Source organism: Trachinotus anak, unplaced genomic scaffold, assembly GCF_046630095.1.
Source record: "Trachinotus anak isolate AG129_WGS33_773 ecotype Australia unplaced genomic scaffold, CSIRO_AGI_Tana_v1 ptg000002l, whole genome shotgun sequence".
In the NCBI taxonomy this organism is placed as follows: Eukaryota; Metazoa; Chordata; class Actinopteri; order Carangiformes; family Carangidae; genus Trachinotus; species Trachinotus anak.
Genome location: NW_027273853.1, coordinates 20,653,395 through 20,665,454, shown reverse-complemented (window position 1 = coordinate 20,665,454; position 12,060 = coordinate 20,653,395). Strand labels below are relative to the sequence as shown.

The window sequence follows — 12,060 nt, the reverse complement described above, 5'->3', positions numbered from 1 at the left end:
TCCCATTTTCCAGTGCAAGTGTCAAAGCTGTGTATGTGCTAATGATGAGTGTGTCCAGGGGAGGGAGAGGAAACACTCCCTGGGGTGATTTGGCACCGTGGAGCAGGCCACTCTTTCAGGCTGTCGTTTTTATCGAGGGAGGGGCTGTGAATGACTGCATGGGGTTATTTCTTTTCTTTTATTTATTTATTTTATGTCTGGAGGATAAAATTTCTTGTAAAACCCGTAAACTGTTTTTACCTTGAACTGCGACCTCCAGAAGGCCTTGGTTTCTATGTATAGAACACATAAAGTTTGCTCAAATTAATGTGTAACCACTGAACACACCTTTGATAAGCAGAATGTGAACACAAGAACACAAAGTACCCTCAACAGTTGTGTTTTTTTTTTTTTTTTCTTGTACACTCCCTTTACCACAATGAGAATGCATACAGGAAGAAAGCAGCTAAAACATTATGTATTCCAGTGCTGTACCCAGACTACCAGCCAATCGATTGCAAATCCTCAGGTGTCTTTTATGCCAGCTCCGTAGCCCTGAGGCACGCACCCTAACGCACACCACAAACTTGGATCTTAACTTCTAATCACTAGATGAGCAAAGTCAGTGCACTGGTTTCACAGCCAGAGGCCAAAGGAGAAGCACAATCTGTCTTCTCACAGAGAGGAATCAATGCCGCACTGTGACAAAATATCCATATTTAATTCTTCTGCAGCCATTTATCAGGAACATTCCATGAAAGACACAGTTCCTCCTAGCTTTTAAATGCACGCTAGATAAAAAAAAAATCAACTCCATGTGTTTATTTTTGAGCCTCGTGGCCCTAAAACATTATCTGAATGATCCATAAATTATCAGATTCTCCATTAAAATAAATCCAGTCCACAGGCCGCAGGGCGTTGGGTGGTGCAGTTGGCGCCGTATAATTTGTCACTCTCACATTCAGTGTTTTCCAATATGACAGCTTCTGTAAAAATCACACCAGCTCTTTTTTTCTACACAATCACAGTAGAAGCAAGTCGGATAAGTCTGTGCATCCAGGGCTGTTTTACTTAGCAAAATTATATATCTCTGTCACCCCCCCCCTTCACTTTATCTCCCTCCCTCCACCGGTGGAGCCTGAGGGGACAGGAGATGGCTGCTAATTGCAAGTCTGAACCAAACACATGGTGTTAAAAACAGATAACGCCGGCTGACAGATAGCCTGCGATGAAAAACAACACGTCAGAGAAAATCTTTCAAAAATCCCTGGCTGTCATTCATCTGTTTCGTAAGACGCCTGCAATAACTTGGACCGAAACTCGCATGGTAATAAATAACATTATGTTAACATCTCCTCACAGAATAATCAAGAGCTTGGCTTTCTGTCTTACATTAAAACTTGGGAGGCTTGAGGCTCTCCAGCAGCCGACTCTACAGCGGCAGCAGCAGCAGCAGCAGCAGCAGCAGCAGCCACTCCCTGACAGGTTTATGGACACAGAACACCATCTTTCCTGCACAGGACTGCCTGACACACCTGACCTGAGTGCAAAGTGCAAATGCATAGCGGTTCCACTACAAGAAAAGTATCACACTTTCAGCAAAAAAGGCCTCAGGGAATGTGCTAATCAGGGAGCGCTCTATACACAGAGCAGTGAGGGGAGTTGTGAAGGAAATACACCACTAATTGATTCGGCTGATGTTAATGTACTGTTTGCTCACTGAGCTGTATCCTTTGGGTGTGTTTTCATCATCGCGCAACACCTGTCATAAATACACAAACTGCTGGAACTGTATTGATCATAAACTGTATTTAATCCTTGTGTCTTTAAGTATTACATCATAGTCAAACAACCTGTGTTAGCTATAAAAAAAAAAAAAGGGGAAGCTGACACAGTGATGGCAGGAAAATGATGATGACTCTGACCTACATCAATGCATGGATGGTGCATAAATGAGCCTGAGGCACTGACAACCATTCAGCCATTCAAATATCAAAAGGCCAGCAATGAGTAATGCATTACTCTGAACCCTTGCACTGACACAGTCTATTTTAAAGTAAGTTAATAATAAAATACTGAGAAGTTGCAGCAGGCTGCACATTTGGACAAGTTTGGCAAAGGGACTTTGGGACTGTGGAGTGAGGAGACGGGCTGTATGTCTTCTCCGGAGATCAATTATTTCCTCAGAGCAAGTCAGGACTCAGAGCAAGTCCAGCCGCTGGAGACTGCAACACATTGCACTGAGGCATCCGAGCACACTGCCTATTTACAACTGATTCCACCGTTCCTCCTATGGAAAGCTATAGTGATACCACAACAGGAATGCTTAGTACCACTGGAAAGAAACACTGTATGATAGTGAACCCTATAAAGTCACCAAGAGCACACAAGTGTCTGCAGGAGAAAGTAACTGATTTCCAAGTTAGACTCAATGTGCAACTGATACAAAAGTGTAAACAATGGGAATTACTCGCTAGCTTTTCAAAGCATCACACAATATTGATCTATTGATACTTGCCTTGAGCCAGGCTGCCTGCTCCTCGAGTTAAATGCCAACGTGTGTTGCTGGTGCAATCGAACACTAAAATACAGTGAATGAAGCCTGTCATCATCCCTGTGCTGTTGCCCAGACCCGAAACATTACAGGTGAGGAGATGTAGCAGAGGCAGTGAGGTCAGTGACACCGGGGCTGGATGTCATTCATTCACCCAAGTCGCCTACCTGTCATCGTAGCAGAAATCGGCGCCCAGAGTGTTGACATACAGGACCAGAGCCACGGCGCCGCACAGCAATTCTGCAAACATTTCTCTGTCTCGCACAAACGCGGGGAAATAATAATAGTAATGATAATAATAAACAAAACAGAAAAAAAAAAAAACCAAACAAACAATAAAAAGACAGAGATGCAAAGCGAGGCTGCGGATCCCGATCTCCACTCCTTCCTCAGTCCCCGTCTTTGTCAGGATGCCTCTGTGAAAACAAGTCCGTTCCCCCCTCCATCATCCTCGCTGAAGTGCACAAAGTGGATAATCCATAGGTCGCTGTCTTTCTAACCCATGTTTGGGTGTGGAGCCGGAGAGCCGTGCAGCCTGCTGGGAGTTGCTTCTCTGGGAGTGAAACACCAGCAGCGTTCAGAGAATCGGTGACAGCATCGCCCACCGCACGCCCTCCCGACACGGAGGAGGACCAGCGCTCTGATGCTCCGCGGCCGCTCGCTGCTGGAGAAACGTCGTGATTGAGCCCCCGGTCAAGGCAGCAATAGTACACACGCAACGTCCGGTTAGATTTTCAAAAATAAAGCGTGGAAACATTTCACGCCTCATGAGCAATACTCCTGTCGAACTGATTTTTTTTTTTTTTAATGAAACGGTTTCTTCTCATTTCACGAACACCTATCCTGCAGCAGCTTTGATAGGACAGAGAAAAACTTAAAAGTGTTGCAGCTACTTGACTGAACATAAACCTAACATTTACACCCAAATACATTGGCTTACTAGTGAATGATAAACATCTGCATGGTTTTGGATATCTTACCTTTACCTCTACCTTTCTTAATTCTGTGAACAGAATACATTCTACAGATTCTGTTTGATCTATAAAATGAATGTATCCAGCCTATATTGAGACAACAACTCATTTTTTATTAGAGATCGACTCTGTAAGAGTTTCCAGGTTTTAATATGGAGGGAAAACCCGCTACACTTCCGTTCCCACTCTTTTTATCTCTGGTAAATTGACACAGTTGTGATCCCAACGCATGTGGTTAGGAGATCTTGAGCGCATGCGCACTACTCCTCCTCCGGAGATGGGGATAAATCACACTACATAAGGTTCACTTACTACCACTAACAGTAGCCCATAATGTGAAGGTTGTCCTCAGACTGACGTTCAGGTAGGCCCCATGAAGTCCCCAACCATGAATATTTTATTTCATTTCACTATTGCTTCATTCCCTCAGGGCTTAGCACCATAATGAATGTAATATTATTGTAATCAGTGGTGTCTTATTCCTCATCTACCACCTGCAGTAGAGAATAAATTATGGTTTAGACTAATATGTATCTCCTGTTTTTTAATTGGGAAAACAAATAATTAAAGAACTTCAAGGCTACATGAAATATTGTGGCATTGCTGTAAAATTATTCATTGTGTTGTAAATTATTTTGGTAAAACTTGTATTGTTATACTAGCCTGGCTTCAATATACTTCAAACATAAATGATCACAGCTGCAGAAAACAGCAGCCAAATAAAAAACACTGTCTGTCTTGACTTGACTTCTGTTTATTGAAAAAAAAAACAAAAAACAAAAAACAAAAAAAAAAAATTCAGTTGTTTATTTGGAATTACTTCATAATTTGCTTTTAGTAGAAATCATAGTTTTGTGAGTGAATTTCTGTCAGTCCAGTAACTAGATTCTATCAGAATACAGACTACTGTGATTGAAAAAGACTACTTGTCTGATTAAATCATAAGAGGGAAATATTTTTCCTTTAGTTGATGTGAAGAAAAGATGACATGTTCATCACACTGGCCCCTGAGAGGCTCTCAAGAGTCATTCCAGTAATTGCTTTCTATTGATTTAAAAAGCAGTGCACAGCGGGCCACACAGTCACCAGTAGAGGGCTCACAGTGCATGATGTCTGTGAGACACACCAGGACACCAGTCCACATTTCTGTCTCTATTGTGCAAATATATGCATTGTTCATAAATACAGTTACTATGTTCCAATATGACTTCTTTAAAAGAATGATAGAGTAAAATTTAAAAAAATTTAAAAATACTGTTCTTTTTCATGACGAAGAATGTCAGCGTCTGCTTATTAGACTTTCCTAGATTGGATCTTGAACCATCAATTTTAGAATGAACAACATGTTTTAATTTCCAAAAAAAATATACAACATTTTATAATCAAACTCTTCCACTAGTTAAAATGTTCTTGGACTCCCTTCCATAGAGGATATTGCACAATATAAAGACGTAAGAGACCAGCGGCAAAGAGAGGGGAGAAAAAAAGAATAATTGTAAAAGTGCTCCACAGACAAAGCAAGTAGCCTGGCCCACTGCATATTGATTCAGGGTTGTTTCAATAGACAGACCCCATCTGTCGGGCCAGACTTCAATGTAGCCTTTCACACGACAGCAGCAGGACACTATGATGTAACACATCTCAGGAATTAATTAGACTGATCAGAGCAACTGGCACAAGGTTTTTTGCTCCTAGTCTACAGTTCAGAAGGACTGATGAAATATCAAAACATGAAGGAGCTGGTGCTGCTCTCCCATTGGGTTCAATGCATGTGCACATTACACACATTAGACTGAAAAGAAAACTAGACAATCATTTGATCAAACGATTCTTTTCTTGTTGGTTCTTGGTTTCTTATGTGCACTTATTATAATGCACAGTTACTATGATTCTCTAACACATAAGTTTTAACCATACATTTGATTTTATTCTGTAAATTTGACTTAATTTGATTCCCTTATTTTATGACTTTATCACATTGGTTGTTTCTATAACACACAACAGAAGTCAACTTGTTGAACTGAACTTATTGAGCTGTCTCTTTATGCTAAGTTTATGCAAGAATCCATACACACACACACACACACACACACACACACATATATATATACACATATGTGTGTGTGTGATTGACAGATTGACTGCTGTTGAGTGTTATGTGTTATGGAAACAACCAATTTAATAGAGTTACAGATTAATGGAATCAAATTCAATCAGATTTACAGAAGAAAATCAAATTTAGATTTAATTAATAATGAAAAGAGAATCACAGTAACTGCATTATGATGATAAGTTCTCAGCTTCAGTAAAGTGTAAAGTGTCCAACCAAAGTGAAAACATGTGGGGGGCTTTTGCCTGATGGATGTGACAGAGGAAGACCTCCCTGCATGTTTTTGGATCCTGGACCGTTTGAAGGAATTACAGGGACACTGCTCGGGATGTTAGATAATTACAGGTTCAGACCCACGTCTGAGGGCCAAATCACTTCTGCATGGAAAAAAAAACCGAGGAGAAATGTGAGTGTGGTAAAACAGAAAGTGATGCTTAATGCAGACTCTCTTAAGTACGTCCTTGCACGAAGCCGAGGCTTAATCTGATCTGTGGGTGTTTGGGAGGGACTGACATTCAGTATCAAACAAGAAAACTTGCATCAGGCAGCGGGTAATGGATGATAACTTGAATGACACCGGGAAATGCATGCAGGTGGTGCATTGTGATAAGTAAAAACAGAAACACTGTCGCCTCTTTTCATCCTTTAACATTAACTCTTCTCTCTAATCTCCTCTTCATCCTCATACAGTTCCCCTCACGCTTCCCCTGTCCGTTTTTCAACCTGCGTTCTGAGGGAGACTCCAGCAATCAGGAAAAACATTGGATGATTAGTGTGAGATATCAACTCTGGATATTCACCTTGAAGCAGCTTAGTCAGCGGTAAACCATCGTCAGTAAATTACTTTTCATTTCAGAGTTGACGGTGCAGTCGGAGAGAATGAGAAAGCTGACGGGCGGTTTGAGAGGAGCTGGAAGAAGTATGTGTCCGTCAAACAAGACACAGTGGCATTTCCATTAATATAAGTTGTCCTTCTCTTTTTCATGAGGGAGTTATCCATGTGGCAGATCCATTAACTGCGACAGAGCAGGAAGTTTGATGGACGGTATTGTTTGGAGTGTTGATACAATTTAAGAAAAAGGTCTTGGGAGTGTCTCGCTGCCAGGCTGGGTGATGTTAGGAGGATTACACTGAACCTGGGCCTACTAAATATATGTAAGGAGATAACTACTTGCGCACACTCATACATCCATCCTGCCTCCACCACAGGTCAGTGTGCGATGGTGCGTAGAGAACAACATTTCCAATTTAAAAAGCAATTAAAGTCTGAGCAGACGAGAGAAGTGAGGGGAGAATCCAGTGTATTACAAAAGCTTTGCTATTATCTCCAGGATAAGCTTGCCTAAATCAGTGGTACATAACCCAAGGTTCTTTGGCTCTTTAAAAAAAAGAGCTGCACAACTTCTTTTCTCAAGGAACCATCTTAGGAGTCCGTCAGCACACTCTGCGTCTTGCTTTGAACCCCGGTGCCCCCAGCAGCGGCTGCCGCGCTACTATCTCTCTCTCTCTCTCTCTCTCTCTCTCTCTCTCTCAAATCTACCCAGAGCGGGAAAGTCTTGATCTTTGCTGAGGAAGGGAACGCTGTTTTTTTTTTTTTTTTTTTTGTATCTCTTTCAAGTCATAGGTTCTGAGGCAGATTCTTGTTATTTGCCAGGTGAAATTAAAGCAAGCTGGAGTGTGTAAGCTATGGATGGTGACACCTTTGATTTTCACCTTCGAAGTAAGTAGGAATTCAGAATGTGTTTGCACTGTTAACCAGTCACGTGCACTGTGAAGCCCAGAACGACAAAAAAAAAAAGAAGAAGAAGAAACGGTTGAGGTTTTATGAGACAGCAAGAAGGAAGGTGATTATTTATGCCTCACAGACAGAAAGGGAGAACAATAAAAACTGTCTGCACGAACAGAAAGCCAGCAAATTATCCACAAAATGAACAGTTTCCATGGTGCATTTCAACACTTTGTGTGAAACCTGTTATATGAAATGTCTATTTTAATTTTTTTTATCATTAGCAATGGAGTGTTCAAAAACTTCCAATTCTGTTTGATTGTACGCCAAATTCTCTACAGGATGAAAATGCCAACACAGCAGCAGCCTGCTATAAATAAAAACAATAGATCCTACAGTAAAGTTAAGCTGGGGCTCAGCGTAGCCAAGAGCTCCCATCTGTTTATGCTGTACAGACATAGGCATTGTCAGAGGAATGCTGTGGCTTTTTCTGAATGCCATTTTTCCCTGTTAACTCAGCCCAAGAAGAGGGGACAACTGCAACTGATCAGATCACTGTGGCAGCGGCGGTGGCACACTCTCTGCCAGCGCCATACGTGTCCTGCCAGCCACACGCCGCCTGTCTCCTTTTCAGTGCGGTCACGGGGACAGGCGCGCTCGCACTCATCTGCATAATGAAAATACCCAGAGCAAGGTCTCTTCCACGCATGAATCAACGTCTTCACTCCAGAGACAATCGCTGAAACTACAGTAACCCGCACCACTGGGGACTGGCAGGTTCTCACTGTACACCGGAGCAGTGTGGATTCGAACTGGATCCTTGTTCAACCTCTAAAAAGCTGCAAAAATGACCTTGTTTGGGTCAAGGACATTTAGCGGACTGCCTTTCCACACAGCAAAAATGTCCTTCTCATGCAGTTGGCTTTGTTTTTGCTTGAGAATATCCCTCAGATATCCAGCAGCCAGACATGATGATATTCTTGGATGTGGATTTGGAGACTCTAACTCCACGCTAACAAAGAGTCAATAAAACTGTGCTCTGCTCTATAAATAAGTTAAATAAAACTGAGTGATTTTCAAAACATAAGTGAGAAAGAAATATTTAAAGTTATACAATCCTCAGTTAGACAATCTGTTAAACTCCACAAATATGCTCAGTGAGAGGATGTTTACAACCATTTTAATGAACACGCAGCTCCCTGAGCCCAGCAGACTGAGCTGTAGCTGCGTATGTGTGTTGAAGTTAAGATGCTGTACAGCATGTGTGCCACAGAGACAGGTCGAGTGTGTCTGGAGGCTTTGCACATGCACAAAAACCCAGTGTGTCTGTTTACAAGGGGTGTGTGTTTATACATCAGTCCTAGTTGCTTTTTGATGTGTAACATCTGAGTGCCTCTGATGAGAAGCACAGCTGATCTGGGTTAATGTGTTCTGCAGAGGATTGAAGAGGAGAGCCCAGTTGAGGGATCCTTTAAAACGTCAGCCCAGGTCTCCTCCGCCCCAGCCCTCGACTCCTCTGCTAAGTGCACACCAGAGGAGGGCTAAGTATGTATAAACGTCTTGTTGATGTTAAAGAATTGTGTATTTTTTGATGTCATGTCTTGAGACAGGAGTCAGACAGAATTATATGGTCGCGGGTCTATTGGCCCTGCTGCAGTTTGGCAGATGTTTGAATGAGCAGCAGCCTCTGCAGATGACTTAGACAACCAGAGGAAGGAAATAAGGAAACATGTGCATGAATGCACCTCTGCGACCTGTCACTAAAAAAAACACCACCATGACAAAACACAGCTTTCCAATTTTCCCAACAGGCTTTTGTCTTGGCAGTTTGACTTGTCAAAGTAGGAAAAGCACAGGGGTTAGTAAGCTGTGACAGTGTGACAGTGAGCCAGGAATTACATAAGGTCACCAAATAAATAAATAAATGAATAATAATAATAGTAATAATAATGTACCAATAGCTATTATAAAGGTGTAAATGCAACCTGAAGAGGTGCAACGGGAGAGTGAGGGAGCTGTCAATCAAGGACAGTCCCTACACCCCCACAAAAGTCCTAAGACGAGGCCTAAGAAACAAAATAAGTGAAAACACCTGTGTTGGAGCAGCACAGGTAATGTGTGTAATGTGAAAGGGGTTGCTCATAAACAGAACGAACCACGGAGGATTATCACCTGACTCTGCAGTTCCCCTCAGCTCTACAGAGTTTTATAGCATCTCTGAGCTCATTGTTTTGGGTTTCTGGCATTAAACTTCACTGTTTTTATGCACTTTCTCTGCTCTCATGTCATCATTTCTGGGCCACAGCTGGCAGCTGTTTACAAGGAAGAGTCTCCAAAACCCCACCGTGCACTATTTGCTCAGCACCAATTGGCAAAAAGAAGAATGAATATTAGACCTGATTTGCCACATGGTTCGAAACATGACCCCAAAGGAATGCTAAAGTTGCTAAAGTTAGGTGGGTGGCCTATGAAAATAAACACACAACTGTCTGCTAACAAATTTGCCATAGCAACATAAAGGGTGACAATATGTTGGTGTTGTGTTAACAGCTTGTTTCTGTTTGTGTTAACAGCTTGTTTCCAAGTGAACAAAACAGCCATTATTGTGGATTTAACTATTCAGCTAGCATATCAGTAGTTAGCATATCAGCCACTTCAGTAGCACCTCACCGCGGGCCATCCAAATGTGCATAGGCAGCGCAACGGCTTCCCAAAATGTTCATGAAAATATTATAGTGACTTTTTGAAAATGATTTGTTTACTCCAACGCCACTCAGGTGATTTTATCAACAAGAGCAAGGACGAAATACTTGTGGCAGATGCACAGACATAATGGAAAAATGTCAATAATGTAAGTAAAGATGTTTCAAAAAGCTATTTGTAAGTTTTGCTATTGCTACATAGCCAACGTTAGCGTTAATAGCTGTTTACTTACCAATCTAGAAGAAATGTCATAAATTCAGCATCAAACTTCATTCCTTTACTCGTCAAGAGCTGTCTCCAGTGACAATGTTAACTCTTGAGTCTATCATATGCTTTCTTCTATTGAAGTTAGCATGCTAGCCAGCTAGCCCCGGCCTGTCTTGCTGCTTTCCGATAGCGACTCCCTGTAGCCTCCAATCTGCCCTGAAGACATACTGCTGCTCCAAGGCCATGTTACAACCACTTGTCGAGCAACAATCACCGCCACCCACTCCCAGCAAGAAACTGCATTTGGCAGCAGAAAAAACGTACAAATGGCCCTTTTAATCAAACGCTGCTTTATAGCTACTGAATGAACAGCTTCTCTATCAGTTCATTAAATCCTGGCAGCATCTGAATGCAGCAGGACACGTGTGTTGATAAATCTGCTCCCTTTAATTTAAGAAGTGCGGCATCAAGGCGCAGCGCCATTACACTCAACCATCAACTGTGTTCACCTTCATTAAAGCACATGTAAATGACACCAGGCTGCTGTCAGACTTGTTGGTTATAATTTGGTGTTGTGCCTGTTTACGTGCGAATCATCAGATCGCTGGAGCTCATTATTCCTGTGCGTCTCAGCTTCCTTTCCAACTTTCTTTCACATTTTTTTTTTTTTTTTTTCAGCATTTCGTGTTTCATTCGTGAAATGCATTATGGTGCAAATACTGCTGTATAATGATGGGACATTTTACAACATGAAGAATAGAATAGAACAAAGAGTGAAAAGGCGTTGGATTTGTGCAGACACATAAACAGCTTCACCAAACAATTTTTTCGTCATTTACTTCTGTTGTCCCTCTGCTGTTTAAAACACAACAGTGTGATGAGATCGTGCTGCTCTTCACAACAACATCGTTTCTTGAACAAGTATCTCTTAATTTGTTGAGCTGTTGTTGTCATGTATCGCTGTGATTGGCTCAGCTGCTTCATAGAGATGTGTCTGGCAGAGAGAGCATTTTTTATATCAGTATTCCACTTCAACCTGCATTGGCTTGGAGGAACTGTGGGACAGACTGGGATCAGTCCACACACCCTGCCCTAATCTTTGCATAAAGAACAATAAGACCCTGTTAAATTTTTAAACTAGCTGAAGAGCAGCCACAGATGCTATCAGACAGACTGTACCGTGAAAGCGTTTGCTCGCAAAAACTCTCAGAAGGAAAATCGGTTAAGTGAACTGAATGAATTACGGGAGAACGTTCCTGGCAAAAGAGCTTTTATTGTCTGTTGGATGCCAATTATCAGTCAGATCAATTTGATCAAAATGTTCTTCCAAACGCTATTAGCGCAGAGAACCAGCTTAGACTGCAGGCTTTGCACATAAAATCAAAATCAAATGTGAAGCACTCAGAGTGGTCTCTTGGTGTGCCTTGCATCAGCAATAACCCCTGCACTCCTACGCTGTAAACACGCTGTTTGATTTATAGTGGAGTGAACACAGTGGAGAGTGACTACTCACTGAATGCTAATGTTCCAAAGTTAAACCTTGCATACAAATGCCCCCCCCCACCCCCCCCCCCCCTTCTCTCTCCTTTGCCAACACACTTCTAGCACTATTTCTCCTTCCACCCTCCTCTGTCTCAATTTCTCTTTTTGCGCCCACTCTCCTGCTCCTCCTGTCGCTCTGACTTACTGGCCCGCTCTCTCTTGGGAGACAACGCACAGTTGACAAATTGTTGTGCCACACTCATGCTTTCTACGCAGTGGAATGGTTTCAGTGGTAAAGAAAAGCACGCATGCTAGGAAAGGCAAG

General features: G+C 42.1%; 1 protein-coding gene across 2 annotated transcripts in view; it reads right to left on the bottom strand.

The window, feature by feature from the left end:
* Positions 1 to 10,465, bottom strand: part of tmtc2b (transmembrane O-mannosyltransferase targeting cadherins 2b) — a 94,991-nt gene extending 84,526 nt beyond the window's left edge. Inside the window, exon 1 of one of the 2 annotated variants that reach the window (XM_071505119.1) lies at positions 10,279 to 10,465. In XM_071505119.1, the coding sequence (XP_071361220.1) occupies positions 10,279 to 10,319 (41 nt within the window). In that variant the 5' untranslated portion in view covers positions 10,320 to 10,465. Of the gene's footprint in view, positions 1 to 2,700; positions 3,207 to 10,278 lie in introns of those variants that run through there. The other variant, XM_071505111.1, reaches the window with a different exon arrangement.
* Between the last annotated feature and the right edge of the window lie 1,595 nt (positions 10,466 to 12,060).